This window comes from Maniola hyperantus, chromosome Z (genome assembly GCF_902806685.2).
Source record: "Maniola hyperantus chromosome Z, iAphHyp1.2, whole genome shotgun sequence".
NCBI lineage: Eukaryota > Metazoa > Arthropoda > Insecta > Lepidoptera > Nymphalidae > Maniola > Maniola hyperantus.
In genome coordinates, this window is record NC_048564.1 from 1,182,216 (window position 1) to 1,201,267 (window position 19,052).

At 37.6% G+C, this 19,052-nt stretch overlaps 1 protein-coding gene across 1 annotated transcript; it reads left to right on the forward strand.

Annotated features, from left to right (window-relative positions):
• Positions 1-164: 164 nt before the first annotated feature.
• On the forward strand, positions 165-18,845 carry LOC117995642 (E3 ubiquitin-protein ligase UHRF1-like). Its single transcript, XM_034983627.2, has 16 exons — positions 165-409; positions 1,282-1,447; positions 1,856-2,048; positions 3,359-3,499; positions 4,065-4,267; positions 5,582-5,682; positions 7,419-7,623; positions 8,413-8,501; positions 9,783-9,867; positions 10,489-10,615; positions 10,694-10,843; positions 11,348-11,486; positions 12,137-12,698; positions 13,878-14,008; positions 15,168-15,266; positions 16,434-18,845. Exons 1-16 carry the CDS (start codon positions 260-262, stop codon positions 16,575-16,577), a joined length of 2,685 nt encoding a protein of 894 aa, XP_034839518.1. The 5' UTR covers positions 165-259; the 3' UTR covers positions 16,578-18,845.
• Positions 18,846-19,052: the final 207 nt, after the last annotated feature.

Consider the following 19,052-nt stretch of genomic DNA (forward strand, 5'->3'; position numbering starts at 1 on the left):
TTGACGACTGTACTGTGTCTATGGTATATAGTCCATGTTTATAATCTATAATCCTACTGCATCCGCCATAGAGATAGAATCGGTGATATCTGTCAGTTGTCATTTCGCCGATTTCGATGTTGACGTTTACAGAGACTTTTGGCGTTGGTACTTTTGGCGGGGTTTCTATCGGAATTGGTGACTGGTGTCCAGTCCAGTCCCTACTTTGATTAGCAAAATACTATGTAATTAGTTTTAACCCTATTCCAACATTATAAAAATGCATGTCCGAGTGCGGTTTTACGGACACCCCGAGGCTATACTCGTAGTTGAATCCAAACTCACTAAGATCGAGCAATTCAGACGTGTTGTTAGGGATAAATTCAAAGTGGAACCAAAGTTACAACGGTTAATATACGGTGGAAAGCTGGTGAGTTTCCAACGAAAACATTTCTTTATTCAAAAGGCACTTATAGGGCAGGGGTCAAATTCTACTTATCCATGAATACACAAAATTGTGCGCCAAAATGTCCTTTGTGCGCGCTCAAATTTGCTAACTCGACAAAATTTATGACGTTGATACATTAAAGTGGTTATTTAATAGCCTATGTCTTATTTAAATAGCTAAGCCCCTTCCGCATCCTCTGACACCACTTGGCACATCCACTCACAACACTGACTTAGCTTTCATTTAGGTGTAATTTCTAGTTCATTCATAGTTAGCTTAGCTATTTTAGCTTAGTTTCGTCATAGCTTAGCTGTTGGTCCGTAAACAGCTTAATGCCAGATATGTTGTTAATGTTGAGAAAGTGGAACAAAACATTTCTGATAACTTGCTGCCTAAAAGTCCTCCTTTCCCTAAAGTTAGGATGACCGGCGGGCTGATTCATTATCTGAGTGTTCAACATTGAATGATAGCCCCCGAGCTCATTTGACATTAGTTGGTTCTACATTGCTGCTTCATTGAGTGATATTTAAAAAAAAATTCATAGTGGATCAAAAATAATTGTCAAATAAGCTTGGTGGCTACCATTAATAATTGTTGAACACTTAAATAGCGAATCGATATTATTAGACTTCTAACATTTCAATAGTATATACTTTTGCTTTTGTATCTAGTGTGTATGCTCTGCATTTATATGTACTAACAAACTAAAGCTTCCTTTGAGCTTTGAGAGCAGGAATCCATCAGTGTTAGTCTGAAATTTAAAAGGTTGATGGCTCAAAAGACACTAAGTAGTGTTATATCCATTTCTAGCACAAGTAGTTTTGATATAACTTCATTTTCTTAATAATTTGCAGCTGGAAGATGGATATACATTCCACGACTATAATATCAAACTGAACGATGTCATACAACTGATGGAGAGAGTGCAGCCAGTGGATAAAACAGATAATGTGGAAACTAAGAGCCAGGAGATTGATTCAGCTTCCAAACAGACTGAGAAGAAGGACATCCAATATAAAGGTTAGTTTTGGTTACGTGAGGAAATGTGTTTACTGGCAGGTCAATACATTTAGTAAGCCACATTTTTAGAATTAGTATCATTTTTATGTATCTACTGTAAATGTCTGTAAATAAACAAAATAAATGAACTCATTTCTTAGTGGCCAGCACAAATCAGTACCCTTATTATAAATGCGAAAGTGTTTGTTTGTTGGTTTATTGGTTTGTCCTTCAATCACATACAACGGCGCAATGGATTGACGTGATTTTTGCATAAGTATAGTTGAAGACCTGGAAAGTGACATAGGCTATTTTATCCTGGAAAGTCAAAGAGTTTCCACAGGATTCTTAAAAACCTAATTCTTGGCATCAGCTAGTTTATAATATTAGTAAGAAGTAAGATCTAAGTGTTAGACTTTTAACTTTTAGATGCCACCAGCAAAATGTATAAAGTGGGAGACTACATTGATACAAAGCAAAGGGAAGGTGGTTACTGGTTGGAGGGTTCTATTACCAGGATAGTTTTTGATCCCAAACTACAAAAGGATGAAACTTTCTCAGAAAATGATACTGAGACAAATTCTGATGAAAACATTCTTCTAAAAGTTAGATTGGATCAGGAGTAAGTATATATTTATCTATAGATTATAATCTCATGACCTCAGCTACAACATCAATAGCCATCATCATAATATTATGTAGTTAGTCACAAATTAAAGATAAAGTATGATAGTCACTACCCCTATTATAAATGTGAAAGTGTGTTTGTTGGTTTGTCCTTCAATCATGTCGTAACAGAGCAACGGATCGACGTGATTATTTGGATGGGTATAGTTCAAGACCTGGAGAGTGACATAGGCTACTTTTTATGTTTTAATTTTACCGGAAAATCAAAGAGTTCCCACAGGATTTTTAAACTCCAAATCCACGCGTACGAAGTCGCGGGCTCAGCTAGTAGTTCATAAAATAGTTGCAATTTGAGATACGATAAATGTCACTTGCTTAAACCATGAAGGAAAACTTGGTGAGGAAACCTGTATACCTGAGAGTTTTCCATAATGGCCAGAGTGTCCGTCCCTTTGGCACTTAGTTGTGCCTAAACCCTTCCTTCTCATTCTGAGAGGAGAATTTTGAAAGAAAGAAAAGACGTTTATTTACAAAACTGTGCCACACATCACATGTTAAAACTAAGAGCTGGTTACTCATAAGCTAAGCATAAGCCCAACACGCTTCAATTCATAATTCATAATTTTTTATTGCAAAAAATACACGTGAAGTGGTGTTACAATATTTTTTTGGAAACAGTGTATTACCAAGTATGGCGTGCAATGTTATTAATTAGGTACAATAAATGTCAATAATGGGGCCGATTCTCTTGTACACAATCTCTAAACTATACTAAATTAACAGGTCTAAATCTAGTGCTATCCTTTTCCGCAAGCAACATTATGAAAGGGATTGCAATAGATTTAGACGTGCCATTTTAGTTTAGTTTAGAGATTGTGTACAAGAGAATCGGCCCCAATATATACCTAATTTAAATAAGTCATCAATAATCAGTATTTTAAAGGAGAATATTGAGTACGAAACAAAAGAAAAGCAAAAGAAGCGCCGGAAAAAACTGTCATGTGTGGTATAACCTGAAAAAGCGTCCCAGCTCAGCATTATGCTGTACGCCTTGTTGCACAAGAACATACAGTGCTGATTTTCAGCTGGTACCCTGAACCGGGTCACCCCACTGAATAATAATCTCACAATTACTACTAACAATAATTCTAAAATACTCATCATAACCTAACAATAATACTACAATACTAATCATACTATGTTGATTTAAAATTATATTTACATTTGTCGTTGTTATCCCAGTTATTTTGCTCAGTAGTGCTTCAGAGTTGAGATGATGACATGATGGCTATTTAATGATTGCAGTACAGAAGATGAAGAGATATTTTGTAAACTGACAGAAATCCGACCGAGAGCGAGAAATGAAATCAGCCCTGAAGACATACAGATAGGGCAGACTGTCATGATAAACTATAACATTGATGATCCCAGAGATATCGGTGACTGGTAAGCAATTCATCATTTTGTTTCTTCTTTTTTTTAAATAGAGATAGCGAGCAAACGAGCAGGCGGGTCACCTGATGTTAAGTGATTATTTATTATTATTAATAATAATAAAAAATATATTTATTTAAGAAAAAATATTTACAGGTTACACAAATTCAGGTATAATCATATTTTTAATTTGCAGCACCAGAGGAACCGGCGATGCGTTGCCGGCCTTTTAGGAATTTGTTGGTCAGCACCTTGAATAACCCCATGTTGTAATCTAGTGGAAACACCGCCGATGGGAGTTGGTTCCACAGTTTGCATGTGCGTGGAAAGAAGGATCTGGCACAGCGGACGGTTTTATTGATCTTGTACAGTACAAGCCCCGCAAATTGCTATTGCGCTGGAACCATGTCTCATTAACATCGAAATGACGTCATTTTGACGTAAGCTGAAATAAAAATATACCATCAGCTCGAAACTTCAGTCTAGTGCTGACAATAAGCAATTTGCGGGATTATATTTATTATACATGCTAGCTCTTGCTAACCAACCTGTACAATAACTATTAATTTGTTCACAGGTATGATTTCAAAGTACAGCAGGTAAAGAAACAAAGAAAAGCCTACGAGTTGACTGGCACATTATACTTGGGATCAGAATCAGTGCCTCAGAATGATACAAACATAGTGGTCAGAGATAAAGTGTTTTCTATAGAAGAGCCAGTGCCTTTGTCAAAGAGAACAGAGGAGTATAACCGAAGTATTGCAGTGGCACCGCCAAAAAGTATGTATGGCTTTAAGCTTTTTTAAATCTTCTATTGTCTGTTACAGCTTTATTATAGAAACAGACAGATTTTTTTTACAAGTTGTTTTGAATTGTCACTGAATCTACTGGTTCTGGTAGGAAGGGCTACCACGAAGAACCAGCAAAAAATTCAATTTACAATAATATACTATCATTATCATGAGCCACCCATCGCCATGCAGGTTTATTCACGATGTTTTCCTTCACCGTTAAAACAAGTGGTATTAATTTAATTAAAACGCACATAACTCCGAAGTATAGTTAGAGGTGCGTGCCCGGGATCGAACCCCCGACCTCCGACTAGAAGGTGGACGTCCTAACCACTAGGCTATCTCAGCTTTCCGCTATCACCGCTTGTAATATAATAATAATATTTATACGCAAAAAGCGGTCTTGCTGGACTCGGCTAGGATAGTCCGCCGATTTCTTCACCTGTCGCCCTGACCCTCGGCCGTTTGGTCTCCCCTGCCGGGGTGTAATCCTCCGCCCGGTACAAATATGTATGTATGTAATGTTTATGTAGGTTTATTTATTTTTGTGTATGTAAGTATATTATAACTCTTTTGGCTTTTATATGTATCTATTTTGTACACGGGCGTGAGAGTAGATATATCGAGATAATAATAATAATATAGCCTTTATTTACTGAAAACATTACATGCAATTACATTTTATTATAATATTCAGTATATACAATATTTTAATAGAATCAAAAAGACAAAACTTATACATAATACTTATTTACATTTATATTTATATATCATCACTATTATTTATGTCATCACTATTTTTTAATTATTTTTTAATTCTTACTGTATATATTTTCATTTTTTAATATGTACACAATACTATTCTGTATATCACTACTAATTTTCATATTTTATTAGGTATATACATTCTTCTTCCACTTTTATTTTTCAGTACGCCCCATTTGGACGAAGGCCTCCTCCAGTCGTTTCCACATTTCTCTATCTTGGGTCAATCGTTGCCATGTTGCTCCCATAATTTTCACAAAATCATCATTCCACCTAACTCTTTGTCTCCCTCTTGATCTTTTACCGTCTCTAGGATACCATTCTGTTACTGTTTTTGCCCATCTGTCTTGGTTTTGTCTGCAAACATGTCCGGCCCATTTCCATTTTAGTTTTCTAATTTGTACTTGTATATCTACTATGTTAGTTCTATTTCTTAATGTTTCGTTTGCTATTCTATCTTTTCTTCTTACATGTAGCATACTACGTTCCATTGTAATATCTTTGTCTAAATAATAATGGGATCTAATGTATATTACAGGAAGGCAGCCGATAAACTGTAAAAAGTGTGGTGATGACGAAAGCAGGCCCTGCAGACGCTGCGGCTGTTACGTGTGCGCTTCCAAAGACTCGCCCGGAGAAGTAACATATTTTGACTTTGACCTTTAATAATAACTAGCTTATACTCGCGACTGCGTCCGCGTGGACTACGCAAATTTCCAATCCCTATTTCATCCCCTTTATCATCATCATCATCATGATCAACCCATCACCGGCTCACTACAGAGCGCGGGTCTCCTCTCAGAGTGAGAAGGGTTTTGGCCAAAGTCTACCACGCTGGCCATGTATGGATTGGTAGACTTCACACACCTTTGAGAACATTATGGAGAACTCTTAGGCATGCAGGTTTCCTCAGGATGTTTTCCTTCACCGTTAAAGCAAGTGATATTTAATTAATTAAAGCGCACATAATTCCGAAAAGTTAGAGGTGCGTGCCCGGGATCGAACCCCCGACCTCCGATTAGAAGGCGGACGTCCTAACCACTAGGCTATCACTGCTATTTCATCCCCTTAGGGGTTGAATTTTCGATAGTCCTTTTTTAGCGGATGCCTACGTCATAATAGCTATCTGCATGCCAAATTTCAGCCTGATCCGTCCAGTAGTTTGAGCTGTGCGTTGATAGATCAGTCAGTCAATCCTTTTATATTAGATAATTTCCTACTGACTACAAGACAAAGTCAAAATCAAAGTCAAATTATTTATTCAGAATTCGTAACATGTTATACTGATGTCAAAATTGTTGTTGTTTTTTTTTAACAGAATATTAGCCATGTTAAATGACTAATATTCCCCTTTCCTCTCCAACTAAGCGTAAAGCTTGTGCTAGGAGTAGGTATGACAATAGTGCAACGGGCGGGGTTTGAACCGTCGTCGACTTTTCGGTTTTCAGTCCACCGGTTGAGCTATTGAGGCTCTATTTGTAAGAGGATATAGTGGTAATAATTAATGACGCACATAAAACTAAAGCTACGAGAGTTCCAATCGCGCCCAAGTCTGAGACAAATTTCAAACCTCTCTTATCCTTTCTTAGCAGATGTCTTTGTCATACCAGATATCTGCATGCTGTACATTGACAGATCAGTCAGTCAGTCAGCTATTTCGTCGCCTTCTTCTGGATAAGGTCTTAGATACATTTACTATGTGATTTATCCACTTCTTTTTAACCGACTTCAAAAAAAGGAGGAGGTTCTCAATTCGTCGGAATCTTTTTTATTTTTTTTTATTTTTTATGTATGTTCCCCGATTACTCGAAAACGCCTGGACCGATTTTGAAAATTCTTTTTTTGTTTGAAAGGGTATACTTCAAAGTTGGTCCCATTTCAATTTGGTGAAGATCTGATGAACATCTTCGAAGATAGATACTGGAACTCCTCAACGAATAAGAGTAAATTGCTCGCGATCAGTGTAATAGCTTAGTAAACAGTAGACTTTTAACCAGTCATAGCATAATTCCATGGGGCCACTAAAAATTGTGAAATAAATTTTTTTTACAAAAAAAATAAAAACCGACTTCGTTACACAAACACTAAAAATTGAAAAATAATTTAATTTATTACCGAATATATTATGTATACAAGAGTTAATATAGTTCCATAATAATATTTTTTGGGGTCGGTGCCAATGAGGTGCCATTGTGGAGTCCCATAAAAATATGAAGTCTAGACGATTTGCGCAGCTAAAGCTAATTGGCACCGGCACCAAAAAGTATTATTATGGAACTATATTAACTCTTGTATACATAATATATTCGGTAATAAATTAAATTATTTTTCAATTTTTAGTGTTTTTACATAATATGTACGATATCATTGTCCAGATAATACTCTGCGACGAATGTGACAACGGATTCCACCTGAAATGCCTGAAACCGGCGTTGGAAGCGATTCCGGTCGAGGATTGGTACTGCCAGTCGTGTAGACGAGACCCCACAGACGTGGTGGCGCCAGGGGCCGCGAGGCAGACCAAGAAGACCACCGGCTCTGAGACCACGCGGGATTGGGGACGCGGGATGGCCTGTGTCGGTATGTAGTTCTTCACCTTTCTACTATCATACCACAAGGCATCGTCAAGATATCCCTCCGTACGTCGTCGAAATTCCACGGTCACGTATGAAGCGACTTACCTCCCCGTTTCTAATTAAAACCGCTAGGATATTGAACAACCTTCCGGCATCAGTTTCTTCCGGTTTTGATATATAATTGTTTACCTCTATATATAAAAATGAATCACTGAATGTGTTGCTGATCGCAACAGCTGAACCGATTTCGCTAATTCTTTTTTTTATAATATTCCTTGGATTACGGAGAGACATTTTTTAAAAATTGTCTGATAAAGTCTAAAAACAACACTTCTATATTCCCATACAACAGATTCGTAATAATACTTAGGTTAGGTTTAAAGACTTTATTTTGTCAAAAAGGAACAAAAGTTCACTTACATGAGAACAATTTTAAACATAGATATAGAAGAAAACATTATTTAAGATACGGTGAATTTATACAATAATAAAACTTATATATATTTTAAAACTATAGTGTTTGACAATATTTTTTTAATTTTTCTTTAAATTTTGGAAAAGATTTTTCGTTAAAAATGTCTTTCGGCAAGTTATTATATAGTAGCACTCCCTCAAACTGTATAGTTTTCACCCCCCAATTAGTCCTACTTAAAAGTCAATTTGAACTGTAATAGCATACCATAAAGTTTAAGTGTTAGTGGAGGGGTTCCGGGAAGGCAATACAATTGAGTGACGTGTTAGGCGGTACGAAGTTCGCCGGGTCAGCTAGTAAACGAATAAATAATTGTTTCAGGTAAAACGAAAGACAGTGATATGCCAGCTGATCACTTTGGTCCCATTCCGGGTATGGAAGTGGGAATGATATGGCGATATCGCATGCAGGTAAGATGCTACCAACTCCAACTCCCTACCAACATAATGTACACAGCTCTATTTTTTTTTAATTTTTTTTTTATTCAGATACAAGTTAGCCTTTGACTGCACTCTCACCTGGTGGTAAGTGATGATGCAGTCTAAGATGATAGCGGGCTAACCTGGAAGGGGTATGGCAGTTTTTATTAAACCCATACCCCTTTGGTTTCTACACGGCATCGTACCGGAACGCTAAATTGCTTGGCGGCACGGCTTTGCCGGTAGGGTGGTAACTAGCCACGGCCGAAGCCTCCCACCAGACCAGACCAGAAATTTAGAAATGATAAAATTCCAAACCCCTGCCAGGAATCGAACCCGGGACCTCCCACTATTAAGACCACAGCGCTCACCACTGCGCCAGGGAGGTCGTCTATGGAGGGTAGGGGAGGCTCACCTGGTGTCCGCTTGGTTGCGCAATCACGCGCTGGTGGCCCACTTATATGCAACAGTCTACTGGTGCCCGTGACCTCGTCCGCGTGGATTTAGGTTTAGGAGTTAGGTTCCTCCTCTGAAACTATTTGATTTTCCAGGGTAGAATAGAATAGAATAGAATGTTTTTTTATTCATGTAAACTTTTTTAAAAGTGCTTATGAATAGTCAGGTTTAATTTACCACTGGTTCGGAATGCCGTTCCTACCGAGAAGAACCAGCAAGAAACTCGGCGGTTGCTCTTTTTAATTTTTCAATTTACAATGTTATTATACCGTACTATACAAGCCATTGCAGCCCCGTGCATTGCTGGAGCGAGTCAAATCCAAGCTTTTTTATCGTTTACATAGTCTGCAACTGTATAATATGCTTTTTTTAGGAGCATACTTTTAACACATTTTTTAAACTTGTATAAAGGCAAGTCTAAAATTGCTTGTGGAATTTTATTATAAAATATTACACTCATTCCCACAAATGACTTTCGCACCTTCCAGAGGCGGAGCGCAGGAGTAGCTAGCTTATTTTTAAAAAAAAAGGGGTAAAAAGTAGCCCGGTCTTTAAAATTCATCCATGCAAAAAATCACGCCGATACGTTGCTCCGTTGCAGTTTGATTGAAGGACAAACTAACAAAGCAACAAACAAACACACTTTGTCATTTATAATATGGGTAGTGATTTGGTCTCTCAAATTAGTGGACCACCAGGGGTTTGACCACCGGCCAGCGTGGCGGACTGTCGCCTTCTCATTCTGAGAGGAAACCCTAACGGGGTCTTAGTGGCCCGCCGACGGGTTGATAATGGAGACATCTTTTCTGTTGCCAGCTCTCAGAAACTGGACTACACAGGCCCAGTGTGTCAGGGATACACGGTCGAGACGCACTCGGTGCTTTCAGCATAGTATTATCGGGTAAGTACTGATGCATGCTAAAGTCTGCGTTGAGGAGGGACTATTGTCCGCGGAGGACCAAAATGGGGCACTAAGAACTGCATCGCATAACGCACACGATGGACTAATAGAACGGCGAAACATCGAACTAAAAGATGACGGGTTTTGTCCTCCGCGGACAAATCCCTCGTCTGTGTTGGCCCTGAATATTTATGTACTAGAAATTAGAATATACAAATATGTACAACAATAATTTTAGACTTAAATTATAATATAATATGTATGTGTGTCATATCTCTCTCTGTTCTAGATCTGTTATTTGTATACACGAGGAAATTTTAGTTGTTTTTAGAGCCGCGCAGTACTTATACAGTAATTGTTTTGGAAAACTAGGCACTCCTTTAGGATAATTGTTGTTTGTTAGGCAAGGGTGCAAAGTTGTTATTTTGGCGCTATAGCTGAATTACTGATTCTGAGCGTAGCGAGGAATTAAAAGGCACAAGCGCACATATATTTTCATCTCATTACACTCGTAAAGAAATTAATGGAGAAAGGTTATTGAATGAGTTCTTTATTTATGTTTATAGATTGATTTTTATTTTTCACCCTCAGCCTTCACTAGACAATATTGTTTTATATCAGGTGGGTACGAAGACGACGTGGACAACGGATGCGAGTTCACATACACGGGCAGTGGCGGGCGGGACCTGTCCGGCAACAAGCGCACAGCGGAGCAGTCCTGCGATCAGAAGTTCACCCGCGAGAACCGGTGAGACTGTTGTTCTCTATCTCCTCGATCTGAGAGGTGCTAAGTAGTGAGTCTGATAATGATGGACTGTTATTTCAGGGCTTTAGCTCGGAACTGCGCTGCGAAGTCAGTGAACGAGAACGGCGGCAACGCTGGCAAGAACTGGCGTCAAGGGAAACCCGTGCGGGTCATGCGCTCCTACAAGATGCGCAAGGCGTTTCCTAAGTACGCGCCGCTCGAAGGGATAAGGTGAATATAACAAACATACACGCACACAGCATAGCCTAGTGGTTAGGACGTCCGCCTCCATATCGGAGGTCGGAAGTTCGATCCCGGGCACGCACCTCTAACTTTTTGGAGCTATGTGTGGTTTAAGTAATTAATTATCACTTGGTTAAACGGTGAAGGAAAACATCGTGAGGAAACCTGCATGTCTGAGAGCTCTCCATAATGTTCTCAAAGGTGTGTAAAGTCTACCAATCCGCACATGGCCAGCGTGGTAGACTATGGCCAAAACCCTTCTCACTCTGATAGGAGACCCGTTCTCTGTAGTGAGCCGGCGATGGGTTGATTTAATTTCTTATTCGGTTAAAATGAAACTTCCTCGATTTTAACATTGACATTTTCAATATGCTCCCTAAAATTGAGAAGATTTTATTTGCTGGCAGCCTTTGTTCTAACTACGCCCCCGTCAATGTCATTCAAATGCCAAATGAGCCTTGTCGTACTGTATGTGTAATTTGTGTGTGTCAGATACGATGGCATCTATAAAGTGGTCAAGTACTATCCGGAGAAGGGGCTGTCAGGGTTCCGTGTGTACAAGTACCTGCTGCGGAGGGACGACCCCAGCCCCGCGCCCTGGGAGCCCGGCGCGAAACAGTTCTCCATTGTCGTAAGTGTACTACGACCTACTATTACTAATTTGACTACCTAGCCTAGCCTACTAATCGAAAATACTAATTACTAGATGATGCCCGCGACTTGATCCGTGGATTTAGATTTTTTTTAAATCCCGTGGGAATTCTTTGATTTTCCTGGATAAAAAGTAGCCTATGTCCTTCTCCGGGATGTAAGCGATCTCTGTACCAAATTTCGTCATAATCGGTTTAACGGATGAGCCGTGAAAAGCTAGCAGACAGACAGACACACTTTTGCATTTATAATATTAGTATGGACTAGCTTATGCTCGCGACTTCGTCCGCGTGGACTACACAAACTTCAAACCCCTATTTCACCCCCTTAGGGGTTGAATTTTCAAAAATCCTTTCTTAGCGGATGCCTACGTCATAATAGCTATCTGCATGCCAAATTTCAGCCCGATCCGTCGAGTAGTTTGAGCTATGCGTTGATAGATCAGTCAGTCAGTCAGTGACCTTTTCCTTTTATATATATAGATTATTTGATCATAACACACATTGTACACTGTACGTACTGTATTTACACATATTTTTTTTATGTAACCACAAATTCACGGTTTTGTTTGAGAGGAGTTCAACAGTTACGTAAACTACTGTCAGAAAAACTAAAATATTATTGTTCCAGTACCCCGACGGCTATTTAGAAGCCGAAGCCCAGAAACAAAAACTCAAACAGCAGAAAAACAAGCCAAAAGACAAGAAAAACGTTTCACCCGACTCAAAAAAACAAGATCTGAACGATAGTAATCACCGACAGACACGCAAAGGCAAAAAACCCACCAACGGAAGCCCGAACAAACAGACGAACATAAAGACAAACGGTGCGAGAAAAAGACGCAAGATTTCCTCTAGTGAGGACGATACAGACAGCTCTGAAGTAAACAGCAGCGAAGACTCGATTGAAATTAGTAAGAAATCTACTAAAAATGACACTCTAGACACCAGCGCAAAGTCCGTAACGAAAATCGGCGAATCTCCAGATAAATCTGGAGATAAATCTGACTCAAGCAAAAAGAGAGTTAAACTTGGCTTCGCTAAAAGCCAGGATGCCGAAGAAAGTTCGCAGCAAATTGGTAAAGGCGCAAAGAAGACGAGGAAACGGAAAAATTCTCCCGGAGATAACAAAACTCAGACCAAGCTCACGTTCTCTCCGGTTGCGAAGAAGGCCAAGAAATTTTTCAATGAAGGTATTTTGACACGTTTTGGTTTTTATTGAAATGAAATCATTTAATTTTGCTACATGTGAGTAGTAAATGATCGTACATATATAGATGGTCCTTTCACATTTTGCCATTTATGTATGGCGTGCAAAATATGTGGTACTTACAATAAAAATAAATTTAAGAAAAGAACAAATAGAAATGACCACGACAGTAAAATTTTAAAAACTTATAGTTACATTATCAAAACGTCATAATTCAAAGTAATAATAATTTATGTCAAATCCCACAGTTATCCAAAAAATCCTTAACACTATAGAAACATTGGTTAATTAAATAGTCAAACAATTTTTTCTTAAATTTAGACATTGGTAGACTTTTAATGTTGTCAGATAGTTTATTATACAAAGTGACAGCCATACAATAATAATTGCGGGAACATATCTCTAGTCTTCGCCCTGGTATTTTTAATTTAAGTTTATGTCGGCGGCGTCCGTTATCAGGCTTCATATTGACTCTCTCTTGTTTGTTTGTTTGTCTGTTCGGCACAATTTTGCGATCGGTTTTTCACTAACTACCCGATAAGCTAGACTAGCATCATTCAGAATAACATCGCAAAAACAAACAAAATTAAACATATATAACATGTTGTATTTGGATGATAATGCAACATTAACTTGCTTTCTTGTCTGTCTGTTTGTTAGTTCTTCGTGTTAGTCAGTTAGTCTGTTGTCAGTTGTGTGTTGTTGTGTTAGTCAGTTGACTAGCATCATTCAGAATAACATCGCAAAAACAAACAAAATTAAACATATATAACATGTTGGATTTGGATGATAATGCAACATTAACTTGCTTTCTTGTCTGTCTGTTTGTTAGTTCTTCGTGTTAGTCAGTTTGACTAACACTAACACTATCTTCTCAATGAGCTACGGACTGAAAATTTTAAATATGGGATGGAAGTTGATGACAATGCAATATGAACTCGCTTTCTTGCTGTGTTTGTTCATTGAGCTAAAGGCTTGAAATTTCAACTTTGGTTGGAACTGGATGCAATGTTAAATCTGTTTGTCTGTTTGTTCGTTTTTGTATAAGTCAGTATATTAAAAAAGTTTTCAATCTATTTTAATTGTCTCCGTCATTTGTACGAGATAACGTAACAGAGATAAGAACTATACTAACTTCTTTCCGTGGTATGTATTATTTTAGATTCCAACTCGAACTCGGACAAGGAAAATGCGCTGACGAAGCTAACAGACAACGAGCTGAATGCGATCCGCGCGGACCAACAAAACGCCAAACTGTGGGAAGAGTGCCTCGAGATCTGCCAGAGCAAAAAGGTATGTTAGGGTCCCGTCTTGGTCCCGTACTTCCACAAGAAAGAAATGAACATCAAAAATAAATTATTTCTCAGTGATTATTAAATAGACGATTTTCAAATATACGTAAAATCCAAGGAATAATATAAGCTGTGATAGCCTAATGGTTAGGACGTCCGCCTCCTATTCAGAGGTCGGGGTCCGATCCCGGGGAACGCACCTCTAACTTTTCAGAGTTACGTGCGTTTTATTTAATTAAATATCACTTGCTTTAACAGTGAAGGAAAACATCGTGAGGAAACCTGCATGCCTGAGAGTTCTCCATAATGTTCTCAAAGGTGTGTGAAGTCTACCATTCCGCACATGGCCAGCGTGGTAGACTATGGCCAAACCCTTCTCACACTGAGAGGAGAGCCGTGCTCTGTAGTGAGCTATTGATGGGTTGATTATGATGATGATGATGAATATAGGGTATGAATATATAATATGCCGTTTGCCGTGGAGACCCTGGGGCCATGGAGTCTTAGTGCTAAAAATTTTTTACGAGACATTACACCGCGATTAATAGCCTCAACTGGTGACAGAAGGGCTGGCTCATTTTTTGCGCAGCGGATCAGCCTGGCTGTCCAGCGCGGAAATGCAGCCAGTATTCTTGGCACCATTCCACGCGGTCATGATTTATATAGTAATTAGATAAGGCTAGCTTTAAGTTTTATTGTATTAAAAAAAAAAAAAAAAAAAAAAAAATATAGGGTATAGTTTGAGTTATTATCATGAAAAACGTCGCGCCTCGACTCTTAGTGTATGAGTTGCGCCTTCAACATCATTCCATGATTGAAAAATGTTGTTAATTATTGTCTCATTATCATCATCATCAACCAATAGATGTCCACTGCTGGACATAGGTCTCTTGTAGGGACTTCCACACGCCACGGTCTTGCGCCGTCTGAATCCAGCGGCTCCCTGCGACTCGTCTTATGTCGTTCGTCCACGTATTGGGGGTCTTCCAACACTGCGTCTTCCGGTGCGAGATCGCCATTCTAGCACCTTGGGACCCCAACATCTGGTTTTACGAACTATGTGCCCTGCCCATTGCCACTTCAGCTTCGCAACCCGTTGAGCTACGTCGGTTACTCTAGTTATTATAAATGTATTATTGTTTAATATTTGTTAATTTCAGGAGGTCATAGAGAATGTGATGCAAGTGTTCCGTTGCATCATTTGCCAGGGACTAGCCGTTTCCCCCGTCACCACACCTTGTCTGCATAATTTCTGTTTGGTGAGTATATCGTCATTAACCCATTGCCGGCTCACTACTGAGTACAGGTCCTCCCAGAGTAAGAAGGGCTATACCACGCCGGCCAACTGTGGATTGGCAGACTTCACACACCCTGCACAGCATTTTCCTGCGGCCCGAATCAATCTTGAAAATTTTATAATAATTAATTTACATGTATAGTTATTAGTGCTACAAAACAAATGCTAAAAAAATATTTTCTGCGTTGCAATTCACATGCGTAAATTATTTCAAAGAAAATGTTATTTTGAAACGCTATTTTAAAGTATCTTACCTATTTTTCAGTATACCCTACAGTACGCGGGAGAAAGTAATGTACATCGACATTTAGGAGATAGCAGATTTGTAGAGCGTTGCCCTGTCGTTGAGATCGACAAAACATCTTAATTAGTTTTTTCAGTTTAGGTCATTATTTTTATTCTAGTTTATAATAAAGTAATAAAAAATGGAGTCAAATACCCAATTTGAATGATAAGAAAGCTCGGGAATGAGTTGCTTAACATCTTTGTGTTAGTATAATATAATTTACCAGATCATCAATAAGCGTTATTTATTTTGAATAAATCATTTGACTTTGACTTTGACTTTAAGTTTAACTGATTTTGTAAAGTGGTGATAATAAATAGAATACCTGGCTGAGTTTGTTGTGGGCTCTTCTCAGACATGGACGCGTTAGGAACCCTCATCATTTTACAAATTAAAATTTTAACCATCACTAAGCGTAAAATTATACCTATTCTTTATAAACAATTTGAGTTTGAGTTTGAATTTTGTATTTGGTAAAACTAGGATAAATAAAAAAGATTCCGACAAATTGAGAACCTCCTCCTTTTTTTGAAGTCGGTTAAAAATGACGTAAACTGAAAAAACCAATTAAATCGATCAAATAACAAAAAAGTTGTAAGCATTTAAATATTTCTGATTAGACAGAGATAGCGATATAGAATTTTGACGTCACACCTTACTAATGCCAGAGATAATATATTATTAAATATAGTGCCATAGTAGCTTCGTGCGGTTTCATATAAATTTTCGTTTTGCGAGAAAGGGATAGAAGACCCTCCCAATCCATTTATCCTAGTTTATAATGAAGTAATAATATTTATCAAATTCAAAAGTAGGAAAATACCCAATTGTTACTTGTTACAGTCATGCACGAAACGGGCCTTCAAGTTATCGAAATCCTGTCCTCACTGCCGACAAAAGCTGTCCGCCTTCGAACCCAACACCAACACCCAGCTCAGGACCGCTCTCCGCACACTCCTGCCTGGTTATGATGCTGGGCAGAAGTAGAACAACCCTTGAAGAAGGCCGGCTCCACATTAGAAATTGTCTGTCAGAAAACTTTCTTTGGGACACTGGCCTCTACAGATTTGGAGACATGGGAAGAATTTAATATAGGGCTATCTCTCTTTCGTAATCCCAAACAAACGATATAGACAAAAATCTCAGTGGGCGTTAACTATTTTAAATCACCAACCAATCACAAACATTTTAAGTTTTAATGAAGATTTGTTGAACTTTTATTTTGGTGTTATACTTTGGTTTTTGAAAGACAATTTTAAGTTTCAATAGATTAATGAAAAAGTATGATTTTTGAACTTTTATTTTCAAAGACATTGGAAATTCAATTCGAAAACATAGTTTGTGATTGGTTGGTAGCTCAAAATGTCAGTATTTTACCCACTGAGATTTTTGTCTGTCATTTGTATGGAATTACGTAACAAAGCAAGCCTTATACTAACTTCTTCCCCTTTCTTTGACCGTCGCGCTATTGAGGCTTCGCCGTCTATGCCGTCGAATACAATGTGTACAGTACCCGCCAGGAAATATTGTACATCGACTTTTGGAAAGAGATAGCGGTTTTATAGAGCGTTGTGTCTGTCCTTTGTGAAGGTCGATGTACAATATTTTCTGCCGGCTTCTCTACATCGACCTCTAGAAAGAGATTTCAGCTTCGTAGAACGTTGTCTCTGTCACTCACACCTATGTGACGTTTTGTCGGTTTCAACGATAGAGACAACACTCTGAAACCACTATCTCTTTCTAAAGGCCGATGCACAATATTTCCTGTCGGATACTGTAAGTGTTGTTTATAAATTATTTCAATACTTAAAACATAAATATCATTATAATTATTACTAGGTGAGTCTTAGGATAAATAATAATTATTAGTACTTATCATATGATTATGTTTTTGCTTTGATGATAATTATGTTATTGTTTTAATATTCTTGAATAGTATTATTGTTCATATTTCAATTTTGTATGTGATAATTATTATTTCTAAATTATTGATAATGAAAATATTATGTTTTGATGTTATTGAATAGTATTAAGATGAACGTTCAGTATGTAAAAAACCATTGTTTAGGCTAGGTTTTAGGTAGTGCAGAATTTGATACACTGATTATAAAAGATAATTTTAAGTTTGAATGAAGACATAGGATTTGTTGTACTTTTATTCGTTTTTTATTTTGGTTTGTGAAAGACAATTTTAAGTCTTAATAGATTAATGAAGACGGAGGACTTTTGAACTTTTATTTCGGTTTCATATTTTGGTTTTTGAAAGACAATTAGGATTTTTGAACTTTTATTTTGGTGTCATACTTTGGTCTTTAAAAATAATTTTATGTATCAATAGATTAATAAAAAAGTAGGATTTTTCAAAGTGTTATTTTGGTTTCATATTTTGGTTTTTGAAAGACAATTAGGATTTTTGAACTTTTATTTTGGTTCCATACTTTGATTTTTTAAAATAATTTTAAGTATCAATAGCTTAATGAATAAGTAGGATTTGTCAAAGTTTTATTTTGGTTTTTGAAGGACAATTAGGATTTTTGATCTTTTATTTTGGTTCCATACTTTGATTTTTAAAAATCATTTTAAGTTTCAATAGATTAACGAAAAAGTAGGATTTTCTGAAATTTTATTTTTGGTTTCATACTTTGTGTTTTGATAGACAATTTTAAGTTTTAATATATTAATGAAGAAGTAAGCTTTTTAAAAGTTTTATTTTGGTATTATGGTGTTTTATAACGTATTTTAAGCATAATATGATAGTACAAAGCATGTGTATAGAGTCCGCTAGGCTGGCAGGAACCTATGCGTGTACGCAGTAGCGTGCAGGTCATAAAGGCATAAATGCACTGCTTACCCGAGTTGTAATAGCTCAATGCATATTTTTCATTATGACTAGCCAGTAAGCAGGTTCTCAACTAACTAATGCCTACCCTGGCTTCAAACTCTCTGCACGCCACTGCGTGTACGCTACTACCATTTTTATTTGGTAAAATTTGTTTGCGCAGAACAGCGCAGCCTAAGTTTTTGAAATATCATGTTGCAGTCGCAAATAGGCGATATTGTGTTACTTTCATACGCACCAAGGCACCCCTATGTTTATAAATGACATATTATTATTTTAAATGTTTGAACCAATTTCAATGATGGATTCACTGGGGCAGACCGGCAAGAACGATTTAGTTTAAGTTGTTTGTTATTTTATTATTTTAACAATGAAGCATGTGATTTAAGTTTTAACTGAATAAATATTTGAATGGATATGGCAGTTTATTTTCATAATAAGTCCCCCGCAAATTGCTAGTGCACGTGGCCGCCATAGTGACGTCAGCACTAGACTGAAGTTTCGAGCTGATATTTTTACCAAAGAATTTTTAAGTACTACTTCGTATGATTTTTACTTAAATGTACGTCAATTAGATGTTCCTCATTAACAATGTTAATGAGACATGGTTCCAGCGCAATAAC